The sequence below is a fragment of the Anomaloglossus baeobatrachus genome, chromosome 8 (assembly GCF_048569485.1).
Source record: "Anomaloglossus baeobatrachus isolate aAnoBae1 chromosome 8, aAnoBae1.hap1, whole genome shotgun sequence".
Lineage (NCBI taxonomy): Eukaryota > Metazoa > Chordata > Amphibia > Anura > Aromobatidae > Anomaloglossus > Anomaloglossus baeobatrachus.
Window position 1 is genome coordinate 192456136 of NC_134360.1, and position 20078 is coordinate 192476213.

The 20078-nt window shown below is 48.4% G+C and overlaps 1 protein-coding gene across 2 annotated transcripts in view; it reads left to right on the plus strand.

Annotated features, from left to right (window-relative positions):
- The window catches only part of BRDT (bromodomain testis associated), a 212624-nt gene that overhangs the window by 37997 nt on the left and 154549 nt on the right, over positions 1 to 20078 (plus strand). For both annotated transcript variants that reach the window (XM_075322321.1, XM_075322320.1), the window contains exons 3-4: positions 10660 to 10797; positions 10939 to 11083. In XM_075322321.1, the coding sequence (XP_075178436.1) occupies positions 10660 to 10797; positions 10939 to 11083 (283 nt within the window). The remainder of the gene's footprint in view (positions 1 to 10659; positions 10798 to 10938; positions 11084 to 20078) is intronic.

Sequence of the window (20078 nt, forward strand, 5' to 3'; positions counted from 1 at the left end):
CCCGACTGGGAACGGTTCTGAGATTTCTGCTTAAATCTATTCCTAGTCCCCGAAGAGGGCGGTGCCTTCCGACCTGGATCTTTAGCTTTTCAAGCATGGTCAGGTGTGGTGTTTTCTCATGGAGTCTCGGTCTTGTTCCGTGTGTTTTTCACCGGATCAATCAAGAATCCAAGGAGATTCCCTAGCAGCCATCGGCATCAGAGATGCCTATCTGCAGGTGTCAATCGCAGTTTCACACCAGCGTTGGCTACGTTTTGCAATCGGAGTGGTCCAATTCGTGGCTCTTCTCTTGGGGTTAGCCACGGCCCCTCGAGTATTCTCATTGGGGCAGCTGTGATTAGGGTCCTGCACCTCTAGGGATTGGCAGTGATCTTTTGCCCTGGACGGTCTTCTTGTCGGGGCTTCATCCAGTGCAGACTCTTAGCAGAGTGCTTCGCTCACTCTCGCCACTCTAACCAATTCGGGTGGCTTGTCATTCTGTCCAAGTCCACTCTGACTTCGAACCAGAGGTTCCCAGGGACGCAATTCGAGACTCTGTCGGCACTTGCGAGGCTGCTCTTAGTCGAACAGTAGTCCCTCCGCTGGCGGTCGACGTCGTTCTATCAGGCACCGAATACAGGTGCTGGTCAGATGGTGGCGTCAATGGAAGCGATTCCTTGCCCAGTTTCTCCTGCGTCCTCTGAGACTGGATGTTTTCCGCTGTACAAGCGAACTTCCTCCTTCCACGGGGTGGTGGCTTCGCCACTGACCAGGGGCTCGTTTCAGTGGTGGCTTCGGCCACTCTGTCTCAGGGACGCTCCTTCCTGGCCCCGTTCCGGGTGATCCTCACCAGGATGCTAGTCTATCCGCCTTGGGAGCAGTATATCTCCACCGTGGAGCGCAGGGCGCTTGGACTCTGTCCGAATCAGCCCTCTGGATCAATGTGCTGAAAATCAGAGCTGTATTTCTAGCTCTCTAAGCCTTTCACCATCTGTTGGCGGCTAGGCACATTTGAGTCCAGTCGGACAACGTGACAGCGTTTTCCTACATAAACTTCCAGGGCGGGACACTCAGCCGCCTGGCAATGTTGGCGGCTCAACGCATTCTTCAGTGGACGAGGGACTCCTAGTCCACCGTATCCGCAGCCCACATCCTAGATGTGAAAACTGCGAGGCAGACTATTTCAGCTGTCCAACCGTGGTCCACGACTCTCAGGTTTTGCGGCAGACGCACTGGTTCATGTTTGGTCCCAGTTTCGTCTCTTTTACGTGTTTCACCCTCTAGCTCTTGTCCAGAGTCCTGCGCAAGATCAGTAAAGAGGGCCGTCAGGTCATTCTCATACTCCAGACTGACCCAGGCAGGCTTGGTACCCTGACCTGCTCCATCTGTCCGTTGGGTTGCCATGGCATCTTCCGGACCGTCCAGACCTTCTCTCAAAAGGTCCGTTTTTTCCGCCAGAATTCTGGACTCTCCGATTGACGGCGTGGCTCTTGAGTCCTGGATCTTGACGACTTCTGGTATCCTTCCTGAAGTCATCTCCATTATGACTCGAGCTCCAAAGTGTCCTTTGGCCTTTTTGGCCTTGCCGACCCTCCTGTCCCTTCCTTCCACAGTCCGGTCTACAGCTAGGACTATCCCTCATTAAGGGACAGGTCTCGGCTCTGTCAGTGTGTGCCAGCAGCGTATCGTCCGGCTGGCTCCGGTGCGCTCCTTCAAGGGCGCATCTCACATCATTCCGCCTTACCGGCGGCCTATGGAGCCCTGGGACCTTAATCCGGTCCTCACGGTTCCCGGAAACCCCCCTTTGCGCCTCTTAGGGAGGTTTCTTTGTTTCATCTTTCACAGAAAGTAGTCTTTCTAGTGGCCATAATTTCCCGCCAGAGAGTTTTGGCTGCACTCTCTTCGGAGCCACCCCCTTTTTTGGTTTCTTTCATCAAGACAAGGTGGTCTCCGTCCGACTCCGGACTTTTTCCCTAAGGTGGTTACTGCTTCCACCTTATCCGGGGCAATTTTCCTGCCTTCCTTTTGTCCGGCTCCTGTTCATCGCTTTGAAGAAGCGTTGCATATCCTGGATCTGGTGCGGGCGCTCCGGATCTATGTGTCTCGCACCGCCGTTATTAGGCGGTGCACCTCTCTGGTGCTGACCACTAGTCAGCGTAGCGGTCTCTCGGCATCTAAGCCGACCCTGGTTCGTTGGCTTAGGTCGGCCATTTCCGATGCCTACAAGTGTACTCAAGTGCCTTCCCCGCCGGGGATCAGGGCACACTTGATCAGAGCTGTCGGGGCCTTTTGGGCTTTCAAGCACCAGGCTCCGGCTCAGTAGGTCTGTCAGACTGCCGCTCGGATTAGTCTGCATACTTTTTCGGAGCACTACCCAAGGCATGCTCATGCTTTGGCAGACGCGGGCTTGGGCAGACGCATCTTTCAGGCGTCTGTCGCCCATTTGTGAAGTTAGGTTTCGCCTGCTTCTCAGTTTCTGTTTATTCCCACCCATGGACTGCTTTAGAACGTCCCATGGTCTGGGTCTCCCATAGGAACGTTAAAGAAAAAGAGAATTTTGTTACTTACCGTAAATTCTTTTTCTTGTAGTTCCGTCATGGGAGACCCAGCACCCTCCCTATTGCCTGTTGGCAGGTTTCTTGTTCCGTGTGTCTTCACCGGCTGTTGTTGTTGTAGACAGAGGTTCCGGTTCTTCCGGGTTTTACTCTGTCTCTTCTTGTGGGTGGATGTCCTCCTTCAGCTTTTGAACTGAACTGGCTAGGACTGGCTAGCAGGGGGTGTATATGCTGGGAGGGAGGAGCTACACGTTTTGAGTGTAGTACTTTGTGTGTCCTCCGGAGGCAGTAGCTATACACCCTATGGTCTGGGTCTCCCATGACGGAACTACAAGAAAAAGAATTTACGGTAAGTAACAAAATTCTCTTTTTTCATAAGACTTTTGACATGCCATAGTGACAGTTGTGGTGATCGAGTAAATTCATAAGCACTTGTTTGTGCACCCTGATATTGCATCAGTATACACCACACGCAAGGAGTAAATAATGCAGAGCATTTCCCAGCAAACAGTGGTAGAGGATGGAGCATACTTGACCTGTCTCAAGACTACATTTCCCTTGGAACATTTGCTTTTCCAAACTCAACTACTCAACATAACACTACATACGGAGTCATTCATACACCAGGCTCTTTTAATCACAGTTTATTTTATTGCTACCTGACTGCAGAAAATTGAATAATGTAATTCACTTTGCTGGCTTTCATTGAAGAGCTGTAAAGGCTCATTCACATCTGCTTTTCATATGTTTTCTGCGTGACAGACTAAATCAGTGGAAAATAAAGTGCAGAGTAAAGACGTTAGGTAGTGTACGTTTCTACTCTGACACAGCTCAGTAAATACTGTATTGTGCAACAGATGATTTTAGATGAGATGTCGCCTGGATCTGGCTGTAGGTTACAGAGTGGGTGGTTATTGGTAACTTTCTTTTATTTTTCTGGTGGAACAGATGTCCTCATGATCATTCATTCATGGAATGTCTAACCAGAGGGTTTTTATTACTTGTTGAGAGAACCTGTCATAAATCGGTGATTGATGAGTAGCCCAGTTGCTGGGACCACCAACAGGCTAGTTTTAGTCCTGGTCGCCAGAAGAACAGGCTATACACATACTGAAGGCGACTAAACTTTTTTTTTGGGTGGTTGTGGGGTGCTGGTGTTGCAAAAAATGACTGCTCGAGGCATTCTTACTGTGGCTGAGCAGTTTTGGGCTCTTCCCCTACTTAGATGGAAAACTAGTATCTCCACCTTGATTGGCGGGTTTACAGTAGACATTTGGATGGAAAAAAAGTAGGTTTGATGGCGCACTGAGCTGCAGGTTATTTATATTTTCAGCAATTAACGTGCCATGATTACAATCGCTGCCTGAATAACCTATTACTAAAATAATACTGTGAAAACAATGCTGAGTAATCTAAATTTTGCGCCTGTGGTTTGCAAAAGTATATAGGACTGTGCTATTAACAGCACATAAAGCCAAATTCACATGTCCAATTTTGTAATGAATAGTATATGGATGCTGTCCGTTAATATCACACACCTATTCATTGAGATATTAGCTTGTTCTGCTAATCTGACTAAACAGGTTTCTGCTTTTTCTTTTTCTTTAAAAAAAAAAAAATAAAGAAAAAAAACATTTTTATATACAAAAAAAAAAAATAAAGCAGAGTTCGGGTGCCTTACGCAAATGTGTCGCCCGGGGACCAGGGGTTACTCAGATCCGGGCCACGGGGTCACTCCTGTGGGTATCACGGTAGCGTGACCCAGTCTGTGATCCCAGGCTCCACAGTAAAAGGGGATTTGGTAAGGGAGATTGTCCGTGACGCCACCCACGGTTGTGGTGATTGTGGACACCACCGCTGCGATGAAGGTGCGGGACTCCCGGGAACGGTGTTGGGATGCAGCTTAGGATGTTAACCCCTCCGTGGGTAGGGGCAGTTGGTCCCGGGGCCCGTTCGGGGATAAGCAGGGTGCAGTGCTGCGGTGCGGTGCCTGAGGGCACAGGCGTACTCACAAGTATTTCACACAGAGTCACTGGTAACTAGGAATTGCCGGTGTCCGCAGCCTTCGGTACGGGGGTGTTAGTGTCCCACACACGGTGCAGCAGCTCCTGTTGTTCTTTCCCTGCAGCCAGGTGCCTCTCTCTTCACTCTCTTCCTCTTCCTCCTCAGCCGGGAATGGGGAATCCACTCCCCTGCAGTGATCCGGGTCACCCTAGGTACCGGTGGGCCACTACCCTGCCCCGGCTACCTCTGGCCCCTTCCTCACTCAGCCTGTCCCGGCCCTTTCGGAGCACGCTTCACTATCAGCCTGGGAGCTACAACTCCAGACTCCTCTTCTGTCTGTCTCTCCACACACTCTGCTCCAGCCCCTCCCCTCTGCTCTGCTTTTCTCTTACCCTGGGGGATGTGGTTTGTCCTGCTGCATCGGTGTGGGATCAGGTTACCAAGGAGGATTAACTCTTTCTGTGACAACCTGGCTTTGCCAGGGCGTCACACAAAGCACTCGCATCTCTGTTCTCGGGGATGCTCGGTGACCAGACCAGTACAAGCCGCTTGCAATGTTTGATGGGCTTGCACAGGGGGTAACAAGTGATTGGATGTAGTGAGTACCGAAAAAAAAAAGTGAAATAATCCAGGTTCCATACCGAACTCTATCTAAAGTTCGACAACCTGCCGACGCGAACTTCAACGGGTCCGCTCATCTCTACCCACAAGCTATAATTTGGTTTGGTTTCCTTACCATGAGAAAGAAGATGTGAATGAGGCTTTGTCCTGACTTCGCTTTCTGGGATTGTTGTTTTTCTTTTGGAAGAACAGTGATTAAATCTGTGGATCCTGATGGGCTTGGAGGGGAGTAAAGGGTGCTTTACATGCTGCGACATCGCTAGCGATCTTGTTAGCAATGTAACACGCCAGATCGCACATACGATTTGCCGAGATCGCACATGTGACCAGCGCTACAAAAATGACCTATGTGCGATCTCGGCAATTCTTATCTGCGATCTGGCGTGTCACATCGCTAACGAGAATGCTAGCGATGTCGCAGCGTGTAAAGCACCCTTAAGACGTTCATTTTCAGATGGGTGGGGGATTATGTGTGTGTAATCTCCTTGGATCAGACATTTGTGGCAAACCTTATGCAAATTTCATAATTTATAAATGCCTCTAGCTACTATAACTGTGGTTTTAGCCCAGGTGTATAATGGGCTTCTGATACCTCAATGTCTCCCTTGTCATATCATTGGGGTTGAAATGTATTATAGGACACAGTGAGGCATTGTGTCGGTATGGTTTGTCCTACATATCACTGCCTGACGCTGCCAGCTGTGACCTTTTCTGGTGGTTGAGGTCTTATTCAGCAAAGTTATTTCAAGCCCTTTGATCATTTTAATGTCTATAGTATGTGTATATATTCTTACAGCGTAACCCGTTCACCCCCAGCCTGTTTTCACCTCCCTGACAAGCTTTTTTTTTTTTTTTTTTGTTTTGTTTTTTTTTTTGTTTTTTTTTTTTCCTTCTTCTCATTTCTGATCAGTGTCACTATAAGGTTTTAACTCTGGGGATTTTGAGATTATTTTCGTGACATTGTACTTAATGTTAGAGGTAAATTTAGGACTTTTTTTTTTTTTCCATTTATTTATGGACCTTTGTTGAAAATTTAGCAGTTTTCAAACTTATATTTATGCCTTTTTAAACCTGACTGTTATATCACACAAAATAGTTACAAAATAACATTTCACATGTGTACTTTACAACAGCATCAATTTTAAAACTCAATATTTTTAGTTTTATTTTTTTTTTGTTACGAGTCGTTAAATGGCAGTGGCTATCGCCAATGGCGGCAGACCACGCCGTTGCTATTGGGCCCTTGAGTCAGGTGCCCCGCCCAGTATCGCACTTATGGTATCATCAATTCAGATGCCAATACAATTGAAAGCAGTGATGAAAGAGGGAGCAGATCACTCCCACTGCCATCCTCCCTCCTGCTGTCTGCACTCTGACGTCGCAGCGGAGCATGATGACATCACTACTGCGCGCTGCTGTCCTGAGATGTGTAGAGCGAAGGACGCTCACACGGAGACTGGAGCAGCAGGGAACTGAGGAGAGGTGAGTATTTATTTAATCAGTGAGTACACTGTAGTCAGAGAACTGTGGGTGCATTACAGTGAAAAAAATAATTATTTGATCTCTTGCTGATTTTGTAAGTTTGCCCACTGACAAAGACATGAACAGCCTGTAATTTTAAGGGTAGGTTAATTTCAACAGTAAAAGATAATATATCCAAAATTAATCCAAAAAAATCACATTGTATAAATGTATTTAACGCTAAGTTCTAAGATTTTTTTTTTTTCTATGTACACAACTCCTTTCCCTCCACCTCACAGGTGTGGCATATGAGGATGCTGATTAGACAGCATGATTATTGCACAGGTGTGCCTTAGGCTGGTCACAATAAAAGGTAACTCTAAAATGTGCAGTTTTATCACACAGCACAATGACACAGATGTCCCAGATTTTGATTCATGCTGATTGCAGGAATGTCCACCAAAGCTTTTGCGTGTGAATTGAATAATAATTCTCTACCATAAGCGGGTATCCAAAGGCGTTTGAGAATTTGGCTGTGCATCCAACCGGCCTCACAACCACAGACCACGTGTAACCACACCAGCCCAGGACATCAACATACACCATCTTCACTCCCAAGATCGTCTGAGAGCAGCCTCCTGGACAGCTGCTGCAACAATCAGTTTCCATAACCAACGAATTTGTGCACAAACTGTCTTGGGAGGCACGACTGTCTCATCGGGGTCTTCATTTGACTGCAGTTCTTCATAATCGCCTTGAGTGGGCAAATGCGCACATTCCATGGCATCTGGTACATTGGAGAGGTGTTCTCTTCATGGTTGAATCCCAGTTTTCACTGTACAGGGCAGATGGTAGGCTGTGTGTATGGCGTCACTTTGGTGAGAGGTTTGCTGATGTCAACGTTGAGAATCGAGTGGTGTTATGGTATAGCAGGCATATGTTATGTTCCATGAACACAGGTGCATTTTGTCGATGTGATTTTGAATGCACAGAGATACCGGACAAGATCCTGAAGCCCATTGTTGTTCATCCACCACCTCATCATGTTGCAGCATGATAATGCACAGCCCCAAGTTGCAAGAATCTGTACAGAATTGCTGGAAGCTGAAAACATCCCAGTTCTTGCATGGCCGCATACTCACTGGACATGTCACCCATTGAGCATGTTTGAGATGCTCTAGATCAGCATGTACGACAGCGTGTTCAAGTTCCTGCCACTATCCAGCAACTTCACAAAGACATTGAGTGGAGCAACACTGCAGAGACAACCATCAGCAACCTGATCAACTGTATGCGCTGCACTGCGTGAGGAAAATTGTGGTCGCACCAGATATTGTCTGGTTTTCTGACGACTTCCCCTTTTCTCCCCAAATACTGTAAAATTGCACATATTAGGCCTTTTATTGTGGCCAGCCTAAAGCCCCCATCACACATAGCGAGCTCGCTAGCGAGATCGCCGAAACGTCACAGGTTTTGTGACATATCAGCGACATTGTTAGCGATATCGCCGTGAGTGTCAAGCAGCAGCGAGAGGGCCCCTGCTGCGAGGTCGCTGATCGTGACACAACGATCAGAACCATTTTTTGCTCGTTGGTCTCCGGCTGTGCAGCACGCATCTGCGTGTTTTGACGGCGGGTGACAAACGAGCGCCGTTTCTGAGTGTTCAGGGAGCTGTTGTTACACGGGTCACTGGTGGCTGGTGGCTGGTCGTTGTGGAGAGCTGCCTGATTGACGGCTCAACAGCGACCATGTAGCGACGTTCCAGCGATCCCTGCAAGGTCGGATCGCTGATATGTCGCTATGTGTAATGGGACCCTTAGGCACACGTGCAATAATCATGCTGTCTTATCAGCATCTTGATATACCACACCTGTGAGGTGGATGGATTATCTCTGCAAAGAAGCGCTCACTAACAGATTTCGGGTACCGTCTCACTGAACGACGTACCAGCAATTCCGACCACGATACAACCTGGTCGGAATCGCTGTTTCGTCGCTACATGGTCACTGGTGAGCTGTCATTCAGGCAGATCTCACCAGTGACCAGCCACCAGCGACTCTGCGCTTGGTAACCAGGGTAAATAACGGATAACTAAGTAAAGCGTTTTGCTTGGTTACCCGATATTTACCCTGGTTACCAGTGTACACCGCTTAGCGCTGGCTCCCTGCACACGTAGCCAGGGTACACATCGGGTTACTAAGCAAAACGCTTTGCTTAGTTACCCGATATTTACCCTGGCTACTTGTGCAGGGAGCCTGGAAAATTTATCTTGGTTACCAGCGTATGCTGCTTACAGTCTGTGCTCGTTGGTCTCCTGCCGTCAAACACACCAATGCATGTTGCAAAGCGGGAGACCAACGAGCAAAAAATGAACTAGAACAGTGTGTAACGATCAGCGATTTTCACAGCAGGGGCCAGGTCGCTGCTTAGTGTCACACACAGCGATATTGCTGATGAGGTCACTGGTACATTACAAAACCTGTGACTCAGCAGCGATCTCTCTATGTGAGAAGTACCGACACTACCAGACAGCCAGCTCACCGGTCAGTTACATTTGCACCCAGCCTGCTGTTGTTCCAGGCACTATCACCTATTCACCCTGGTTTCCTATGACTTACCCCTACCTCATGCCATCCTCTGGTATTTGCTATCCTAAGCCCATATTCTGCCAAGCATCTATTTTTGCGCTTATCTACCTCTTGATATATATGCCTTGAAAAAGCCTCAAATGTGAGCCGAAACTTTGGCATTTTGGTTGACTCCTTTTGCACAATATGAAAATAAAATATTCTTCAATATCATATTGAAATATTTTTTTCCTATGCGTGCCAGAAATATCAGTATTATGTTATACATTTTTTTTCTGAGCACCAACGTATTACATGGTTGTAGCAGAGCTCCTCCCTTCTTATCGGCTGAGTTGGCCTGGGAAGCTGCGTGGCACCATTTACAGTCAATGAGGGACCGACCATGTGATGCATGATTGTACTATTTAATTACATTAAGGTGCAATGAGGACTACTGGGATATTGTAATTTTTGGCCAGGTATTCTTTGCTTAATACAGAGTAGTCCTAAGTTTATGGACAGGGGATGTTCTAATTAAGGGGGGGGGACTTTCAAGAAATTGCATAGGAAGCTTTCTGACCTAATGTAAGTTGTTTTTTTTTTTTTTGTTTTCACTGCTGTTTTTTTTGTCATTTTGTAAGTTTGTTTTAGTTTTGTGACTTTCTTTATTTTATCAGTCTAAAGGGATAAAGCTCTCTCACAGGCCCAATGGTGCTTTCCAAATCATATTTTCACGTGGACTGTCCACTGTCCAAGCAGGAGTAAGGGGTTGTTGTTGCTGTTGTTGTTGTTGTTGTGTTTTTTTTTGTTCACACAATTATCAATATTTAGACTGATTTTTGATTTCTGTCTCATAAATTCATCCTTCCTGATTAAAAACAGATTAAAACAGTTGCAGCAAAAAAGATTTTTACTTTGATGTCGAATTGTAGTTAGGTTACCAATAATTGGTGTAACTCAATTCACTGGAATTGGTCCAGCAGACATGTCAGTTAGGCTGGGCTATTGCCTCTATGTTCAATGGCTCTGTCGGGGCTTGCATACAAATCCCTGAAAAACGGGAATTGGGTGTATGTGCCGATGTGTCCATTGACTGTATTGATGGAGTTGGAGTCACAGTTGGCTCTGTCATGCTTCATTTTGGACCATAAATGACTATTTGAGGCGAGCAGCCAGACGTAGTTGACTACATCGTGCTGCCTGCCTCAACTACGTGTATAGATCCAAAATTGGGGCATGAAAGAGCACACTAACTTCATCGGCATCATTATAGTCAATGACCCCAACGGCACATACGCCAAAATCCAGTTTTGCGGTGGTTTGGATGTAAGCCCCAACAGAGCCACTGAACATAGTGATGAACTTGGCCTAATTTGGGCCTGCTGGGCAAGACCCCTGAAAACCACTTCTTTCCTTAGGGCATCTATTTGGTTCTTACCAAAACTGATCAATTCTTTTCTTTTTATTTGCAGGATTATTATCGCATTATAAAGAATCCAATGGATTTGAGCACAATAAGGAAGAGACTGGAATATAATTATTACCCAAAAGCTCTGGACTGCATTCAGGACTTCAATACTATGTTCACAAATTGCTTTATTTACAATAAGGTAAAGTCATCAAATCCCTCATGGCCATCTGCAGCCTGTTGGTGTTAGTGAGGCAGAATGTGGCCCAACTATGTGAAATGTCAGGTGTTTTTAATTCTTTTACAATATGAATTAATCAGTCGCACATACTATGTATTGCAGCCTGGAGATGATATTGTCCTAATGGCTCAAGAGCTGGAAAAAATATTCATGCAGAAAATTGCTGAAATGCCCCATGAAGAAATTGAATTATCTGTTGTTGGGAACAGAAATGTTAAAAGAAAAATGCCAACATCATCTGAAGGAGGTATCTACCAAGTGAGGCACTCATCTGTGGCCTAAAACTTATTTTGTGTAACAGCTAGAATTTTTAAAACTGTAATTCCATCTCCAGGATCCTATCCCATTTATATAGTAGTAGCAGCAGCAGCAAATATCTCCAATTAGAAATGTAGCATACTGTGCCTTGCGAAAGTATTCGGCCCCCTCGAATTTTTCAACCTTTTCCCACTTTTCAGGCTTCAAACAAAAAGATAAAAAAATTTAATGTTATGGTGAAGAATCACCAATAAGTGGGACACAATTGTGAAGGTGAACAATATTTATTGCTTATTTTAAAAAAAAAATGTAAAAAAAATAAATAACTGAAAATTGGAGTGTGCAATATTATTCGGCCCCTTTAAGTTAATACTTTGTAGCGCCACCTCTTGCTGTGATTACAGCTGCAAGTCGCTTGGGGTATGTGTCTATCAGTTTTGCACATCGAGAGACTGAAATTCTTGCCCATTCTTCCTTTGCAAACAGCTGGAGCTGAGTGAGGTTGGATGGAGAGCGTTTGTGAACAGCGGTTTTCAGCTCTCTCCACAGATTCTCGATTGGATTCAGGTCTGGACTTTGACTTGGCCATTCTAACACCTGGATACGTTTTATTTGTGAACCATTCCATTGTAGATTTTGCTTTGTTTGGGATCATTGTCTTGTTGAAAGACAAATCTCGGTCCATCTCAGGTCTTTTGCAGACTCCAACAGGCTTTCTTCAAGAATGGTCCTGTATTTGGCTCCATCCATCTTCCCTTCAATTTTAACCATCTTCCCTTTCTCTACTGAAGCAAAGCAGGCCCAAACCATGATGCTGCCACCACTATGTATGACAGTGGGGATGGTGTGTTCATGGTGATGAGCTGTTGCTTTTACGCCAAACATATCGTTTGGCATTGTGCCCAAAAAGTTTGATTTTGGTTTCATCTGAGGAGAGCACCTTCTTCCACATGTTTGGTGTGTCTACCAGGTGGCTTGTGGCAAACTTTAAACATTACTTTTTATGTCTATCTTCGAACAATGCCTTTTCTTCTTGCCACTCTTCCATAAAGGCGAGATTTGTGCAGTGTACGACTGATTGTTGTGCTATGGACAGACTCCCACCTCAGCTGTAGATCTCTGCAGTTCACCCAGAGTGATAATTGGCCTCTTGGCTGCATCTCTGATCAGTCTTCTCCTTGTTGGACATGAAATTGTTGAGGGACGGCCGGGTCTTGGTAGATTTGCAGTGGTATGATACTCCTTCCATTTCAATATGATCGCTTGCACAGTGCTTCTTGGGATGTTTAAAGTTTTGGAAATCTTTTTGCAACCAAATCCAGCTTTAAACTTCTCCACAACAGTATCACAGACCTGCCTGTTGTGTTCCTTGGTCTTCATGATGCTATCTGCACTTTAAACAGAACACTGAGACTATCACAGAGCAGGTGCATTTATACGGAGACTTGATTACACACAGGTGGCTTATATTTATCATCATTTAGGACAACATTGGATCATTCAGAGATCCTCAATGAACTTCTGGAGTGAATTTGCTGCACTGAAAGTAAAGGGACCGAATAATATTGCACGCCCCAATTTTCAGTTTTTTAATTCTTACAAAAATTTAAAATGAGCAATAAATATCATTCACCTTCACAATTGTGTCCCACTTGTTGATTCTTCACCATAAAATTTAAATGTTTTATCTTTGTTTTAAGAAATGTGGGAAAATGTTGAAAAATGCAAGGGAGCCAAATACTTTCGCAAGGCACTGTAGTTCTCCTGATTAGCCATGGCTCTTACCTCATGTGCAGGGCATTACAGTAGCTTAGTGATCCTGATTACGACCACTCATATATTGACAGTTGCTAGTGGTTGTAACTATGAATGCTTAAGCTACTGTAATGCCCTGCATATGAGGCAAGCTACAGTATGAGTTAGTTGATACCAAACATGTATAGTTTTACTTTTATCTTATCAAGTAGGTAAAATTCTATACTTCTTTGTCGCTCTATTGGGAGACCCAGACAATTGGGTGTATAGGCTATGCCTCCGGAGGCAGCACAAAGTATTACACTCAAAAGTGTTAAGCCCCTCCCCTTCTGCCTATACACCCCCCGTGCTCCCACGGGCTCCTCAGTTTTTATGCTTTGTGCGAAGGAGGCAGACATGCACAGCACAGCTCCACAGATTGGTCAGCAGCAGCTGCTGACCAGGTCGGATGGAAGAAAAGTGGGCCCATATAGGGCCCCCAGCATGCTCCCTTCTCACCCCACTCTTGTCGGCGGTGTTGTTAAGGTTGAGGTATCCATTGCGGGTACGGAGGCTGGAGCCCACATGCTGCTTTCCTTCCCCATCCCCCTCAGGGCTCTGGTGAAGTGGGATCCTATCGGTCTCCAGGCACTGAGACCGTGCTTCATCCACAACTCCTGTGGAGACTGCTGGATAGGAGCCGGGTTCCGTTCAGGGACATGGCCCTGCTACTTGAAGGTACTCTGTATCCCTGTAGGGACCGTGCACGGCAACACCTCAGCTTTGCTGGGTGTGCTAGTGCACCGGGGACCGCGGCGCTGACCGGGTCTATATGTGCCATTACACACTCAGCGTCGCTGAGTGTGTTTATATGTAGGGGCTACCGCGCTAACCGCCGCTGCCATGTGAAACTGCGGCGCGGCTGGGACTTGTAGTTCGCCGGGGACTTCGGCGTCGGCCGCGCTTTTACGGCGGCGACGCTTATACTCGAGTCCCCGGCTTTTCTTGCTGCCTAGCTTCCTTTTTCCCGCCCTCAGCCCTGACAGGCAGGGGGAAGGGCGGGACGCTGCACGGAAGAGAGGGACAAACGAGCAGCATGAGGGCTGGAGCATGCTTTGCATACTCCACTCCCCTCACTGTGCACTGTGTGAGACGCCCACGGCTCCCTCCTCTCGTCAGGACGCCGCAGCCATTCCTGTCAGCTCCTCCGATGCTGCAGAGAGGGATTAACCCTGGGAAACCCAGACACGGTCTCTGGTGGCCTCCCAACCGCTTTAGGCGGCTGGTAAGCAGCACCTGGGGTGTTACCCCATGGTGCTGTAGTGTATTGATACATTCTGTGTTATTACTATATACTTTACACTGTATGAGCACAGTTCATTATGGCTATTTACCCTTTTGTGTTAATCAGGGAAAACAATAGCATGGCGCCCACAAAGACAGGGGTGCCAAAAAACAGGATTATTAGGCTGCCTGCGCCGCTTGTACGACCCAGCTGCCGGCAGGTCCCATTGACCCTCATTGTGTGCAATGTGTGGCCCCTGTGACTCTCTTCTTCAGCCAGAGCATCTGCTAAGAGGGGCCCAGGGGGAGACACCTGTTGACACGGTCCTTAGTGACGGGGATGGAGTTTGCAAAACTCTCTGAGACTATGGCTGAGATACTAGAAGCCTTGCAGTCCAGGCCGGTATCTCAGCAAAGGGACTCTGTTGAATCATTGTTCCCTGGCCCCCCTCAATTGGACCAACAATGTCCTCCCGGGATACATTCCAGGCTGAGGGTTCTGACTTAGACCCCAGCCCCAGACCGACTAAGCGGGCTCGCTTAGAATTTCCCTCGACATCATGTTGTTCAGGGTCTCAGCGGGGGGAATCTCCGGTTGATGATGCGGAGACAGCTGATCAGGATTCTGATCCTGAGGGCGCTCTCAATCGTAATACTCCAGACGGGGACGCCATAGTGAACGATCTCATTGCGTCCATCAATCAAATGCTGGATATTTCTCCCTCAGCTCCTCCGGCGGAGGAGTCAGATTATCAGCAGGAGTAATTCCGCTTCAGGTTCCCCAAGCGTACACCGAGTATGTTTCTAGACCATTCTGATTCCAGAGAGGCAGTCCAGAATCACCATGCTTGTCCAGATAAGCGTTTTTTCTTAGCGCCTTAAGGATACACGTTGTCCTTTTCCACCTGACGTGGTTAAAGGTTGGACTCAGTGTCTCAGAGTGGACCCTCCAATCTCACAGACTGGCGGCTAGATCATTACTTGCAGTGGAAGATGGAGCCTCGCTCAAAGATGCCACTGACGGGCAGATGGAGCTCTGGTTGAAATCCATCTATGAAGCTATCGGAGCTTCTTTTGTCCCAGCATTCGCAGCCGTATGGGCGCTACCAGCTATCTCATCAGGTCAAGCGCAAATTGAAGCAGCCACATGCACGGCCGCGCCACAAGTGGCATCCATTACCTCCCAAACCTCGGCAACACTATTAGTGCTGTCCTGGACTCTGCGAGCTGTACGGCGGTTGCGGCCGCCAATTCGGTGGTACTCCGCAGGGCCTTATGGCTACGGGAATGGAAGGCAGATTCTGCTTCCAAAAAAGCGCTTAACCAGTTTGCCAATTTGTGGCGTCAGGTTGTTTGGCGAGCGTCTGGATGAAGTCATCAAACAATCCAAGGGAAAGGATACATCCTTACCCCAGTCCCAACCAAACATATCCCAACAGAGGAGAGGGCAGTCGAGGTTTCGCTCCTCTCGGGGCGCGGGCAGGTCCCAATTCTCCTCGTCCACAAGGTCTCAAAAAGACAAAGGAGCTCTGATGCATGGCGGTCTAAGTCACGTCCTAAAAACACCACCGGGGGCGCCGCTAACAAATCGGCTTCCTCATGACTTTCGGCCTCCGCTAGTAGCATCCTCGGTCGGTGGCAGGCTCTCCCGCTTTTGCGACACCGGGCTGCCACAAATAAAAGACCGCTGGGTGAGAGTTATACTGTCTCACGGTTACGAGATAGAGTTTACCTCTCGTCCCCCGACTCGATTCTTCAGGTCATCCCCGCCTCCCGAGCGAGCCGAGGCTCCTCTGCAGGCGCGGCGCACTCTGACGGCTGAAGGAGTGGTGATCCCTGTTCCTCTTCAGCAACAGAGCCACGGTTTTTACTCCAACTTGTTGGTGGTCTCAAAGAAGGACGGGTCTTTCCGCCCGGTCCTGGACCTGAAACTGCTCAACAGACGGGTAAAAACCAGGCGGTTCCGGATGGAATCCCTCCGCTCCGTCATCGCCTCAATGTCCCAAGGAGATTTCCTTGCATCAATCGATATCAAAAATGCTTATCCCCATGTACCGATTGCTCCAGAGCACCAGCGCTTCTTTCGCTTCGCCATAGGACACGAATACCTGCAATTCGTGGCACTGCCGTTCGGCCTGGCAACAGCCCCACGGGTTTTTACCAAGGTTATGGCTACTGCAGTAGCGCTTCTACACTCCCTGGGTCACTCGGTGATCCAGTATTTGGACGATCTGCTGATCAAGGCACCCTCTATAGAGGCATGCCAACGCAGCCCTGACGCTACCCTGGAGACTCTCCAGGGTTTCGGGTGGATCATCAATTTTCCAAAGTCAAATCTGACACCGGCCCAATCGCTGACATATCTTGGCACGAAGTTTCATACTCTCAGCGATAGTGAAGCTTCCGCTGATCAAACAGCAGTCACTACGGAAAGGGGTACAATCTCTCCTTCAAGGCCAGTCACACCCCGTGAGGCGCCTCACGCACTTCCTGGGGAAGATGGTGACAGCAATGGAGGCAGTCCCTTTCGCGCAATTTCACCTGCGTCCCCTTCAATGGGACATCCTATGCAAATGGGACAGGAAGCCGACGTCCCTCGTCAGGATCGTCTCCCTCTCTCAGACGACCAAAGCTTCCCTTCGGTGGTGGCTTCATCCCACTTCATTAGCGAAGGGGAAATCTTTCCTACCCCCATCCTGGGAAGTAGTCACGACGGACGCGAGTCTGTCAGGGTGGGGAGCGGTTTTTCTCCACCACAGGGCTTAGGGTACGTGGACCCAGCAAGAGTCCTCGCTTCAGATCAATTTTCTGGAAATACGGGCAGGGTATCTTGCCCTGAAAGCTTTCCAGCAGTGGCTGGAAGGCAAGCAGATCAGAATTCAGTCGGACAATTCCACAGTGGTGGCATACATCAACCACCAAGGCGGCACATGCAGTCGGCAAGCCTCCCAGGAAGTCCGGCGGATTTTGATGTGGGTGGAAGCCACGGCCTCCACCATCTCTGCAGTTCACATTCCAAGCGTGGAAAACTGGGAAGCGGATTATCTCAGTCGCCAGGGCATGGACACAGGGGAATGGTCCCTTCACCCGGGCGTGTTTCAGGAGATCTGTTGCCGCTGGGGGGTGCCGGACGTCGACTTCATGGCGTCCCGGCACAATAACAAGGTACCGACGTTCATGGCACGGTCTCAAGATCCCAGAGCTCTGGCGGCAGACGCCTTAGTTCAGGATTGGTCGCAGTTTCAGCTCCCTTATGTGTTCCTCCGCTGGCACTGTTGCCCAGAGTGTTACGCAAGATCAGGGCCGACTGCCGCCGCGTCATCCTCGTCGCTCCAGACTGGCCGAGGAGGTCGTGGTACCCGGATCTGTGGCATCTCACGGTCGGCCAACCGTGGGCACTACCAGACCGACCAGACTTGTTATCTCAAGGGCCGTTTTTTCCATCTCAATTCTGTGGCCCTCAACCTGACTGTGTGGCCATTGAGTCCTGGATCCTAGCGTCTTCAGGATTATCTCAAGACGTCATTGCCACTATGAGACAGGCTAGGAAACCAACGTCCGCCAAGATCTACCACAGGACGTGGAAAATTTTCCTGTCGTGGTGCTCTGCTCAGGGTTCTTCTCCATGGCACTTTGCCTTGCCCATTTTTTCTGTCCTTCCTTCAATCTGGACTGGAAAAGGGTTTGTCGCTCAACTCCCTTAAGGGACAAGTCTCAGCGCTCTCTGTGTTTTTTCCAGAAGCGCCTAGCCAGACTTCCACAGGTACGCACGTTCCTGCAGGGGGTTTGTCACATCGTTCCTTCTTACAAGCTGACGTTAGAACCCTGGATTCTGAACAGGGTGCTGCTGGTTCTTTAGAAATCACCATTCGAGACAATGAGGGATATTTCTCTCTCTCACGCCTTTCGCAGAAAGGGTTTTTTCTAGTAGCAGTCACTTCACTTCGGAGAGTGTCCGAGCTAGCAGCGCTGTCATGCAGAGCCCCTTTCCTGGTTGTTCACCAGGACAAGGTGGTTCTGCGTCCGGTTCCGGACTTTCTCTCTAAGGTGGTATCCCCCTTTCATCTCAATCAGGATATCTCCTTACCTTCTTTTTGTCCTCATCCAGTTCACCAATGTGAAAAGGATTTGCACTTGTTAGATCTGGTGAGAGCACTCAGACTCTACATTTCTCGTACGGCGCCCCTGCGCCGCTCGGATGCACTTTTTGTCCTTGTCGCTGGCCAGCGTAAAGGGTCACAGGCTTCCAAATCAACCTTGGCTCGGTGGATCAAGGAGCCAATTCTCGAAGTCCACCGTTCGGCTGGGCTTCCGGTTCCCTCAGGGCTGAAGGCCCATTCTACCAGAGCCGTGGGTGCGTCCTGGGCTTTGAGACACCAGGATACGGCTCAGCAGGTGTGTCAGGCGGCTACCTGGTCGAGCCTGCACACTTTCACGAAACACTATCAGTTGCATACCTATGCTTCGGCGGATGCCAGTCTAGGTAGACGAGTCCTTCAGGCGGCGATTGCGCACCTGTAGGAAAAGGCCGTTTTACGGCTCTCTTACGAGGTATTATTTTACCCACCCAGGGATTGCTTTTGGACATCCCAATTGTCTGGGTCTCCCAATAGAGCGACAAAGAAGAAGGGAATTTTGTTTACTTACCGTAAATTCCTTTTCTTCTAGCTCTAATTGGGAGACCCAGCACCTGCCCCTGTTTTTTTGTGTACACATGTAGTTCATGTTGAATGGTTTCAGTTCTCCGATATTCCTTCGGATCGATGTTACTTTAAACCAGTTTATAATTCTTTTTCCTCCTTCTTGCTTTTGCACCAAAACTGAGGAGCCCGTGGGAGCACGGGGGGTGTATAGGCAGAAGGGGAGGGGCTTAACACTTTTGAGTGTAATACTTTGTGCTGCCTCCGGAGGCATAGCCTATACACCCAATTGTCTGGGTCTCCCAATTAGAGCTAGAAGAAAAGGAATTTACGGTAAGTAAACAAAATTCCCTTCTTTGTATTGTAGCATGTGGCTCATAGCATTGCTGCAACCTTCAATGCTGCAGGTTGGAAGTTAAAATCTCAAGGAAAACCAGACTTAGGGTACCGTCACACTTTAGCGACGCTCCAGCGATCCCACCAGTGATCTGACCTGGTCAGGATCGCTGGTGCGTCGCTACTTGGTCGCTGGTGAGCTGTCAATCAGGCAGATCTCACCAGCGACCAGTGACCAGCCCCAGCCAGCAGCGACGCGTGGAAGCGATGCTGCGCTTGGTAACTAAGGTAAATATCAGGTAACCAAGCGCTTGGTTACCCGATATTTACCTTGGTTACCAGCGCACACCGCTTAGCGCTGGCTCCCTGCACTCCTAGCCAGAGTACACATTTGGTTAATAAGCAAACCGCTTTGTTTAGTTACCCGATGTGTACTCCCGCTACTTGTGCAGGGAGCCGGCACTGACAGCGTGAGAGCGGCGGATGCTAGTAACCAAGGTAAATATCGGGTAACCAAGCAAAGGGCTTCGCTTGGTTACCCGATATTTACCTTGGTTACAGCTTACCGCAGGCTGCCAGATGCCGGCTCCCTGCACATTCAGATCGTTGCTCTCTCGCTGTCAAACACAGCGATGTGTGCTTCACAGCGGGAGAGAAACGTCCAAAAAATGAACCAGCAGTGTGTGTAACGAGCAGCGATCTCACAGCAGGGGCCAGATCGCTGCTCAGTGTAACACACAGCGAGATCGCTAATGAGGTCACTGGTGCGTCACAAAAACCGTGACTCAGCAGCGAACTTGCTAGCGATCTCGCTATGTGAGAAGTACCCCTTAGTTAAATTAAATGAATGTAAGTATGCACAGAGCAGAGAGATGCCAGCCCCTCTGTCTGAGTAGGAGGAAGTGCTGAGCAATGAAATTCATAAGGACACATGCAGTCTTCAGGATCTCTGATCACAGACCACAATGCACTGACTGGCCGAGGGTCTGT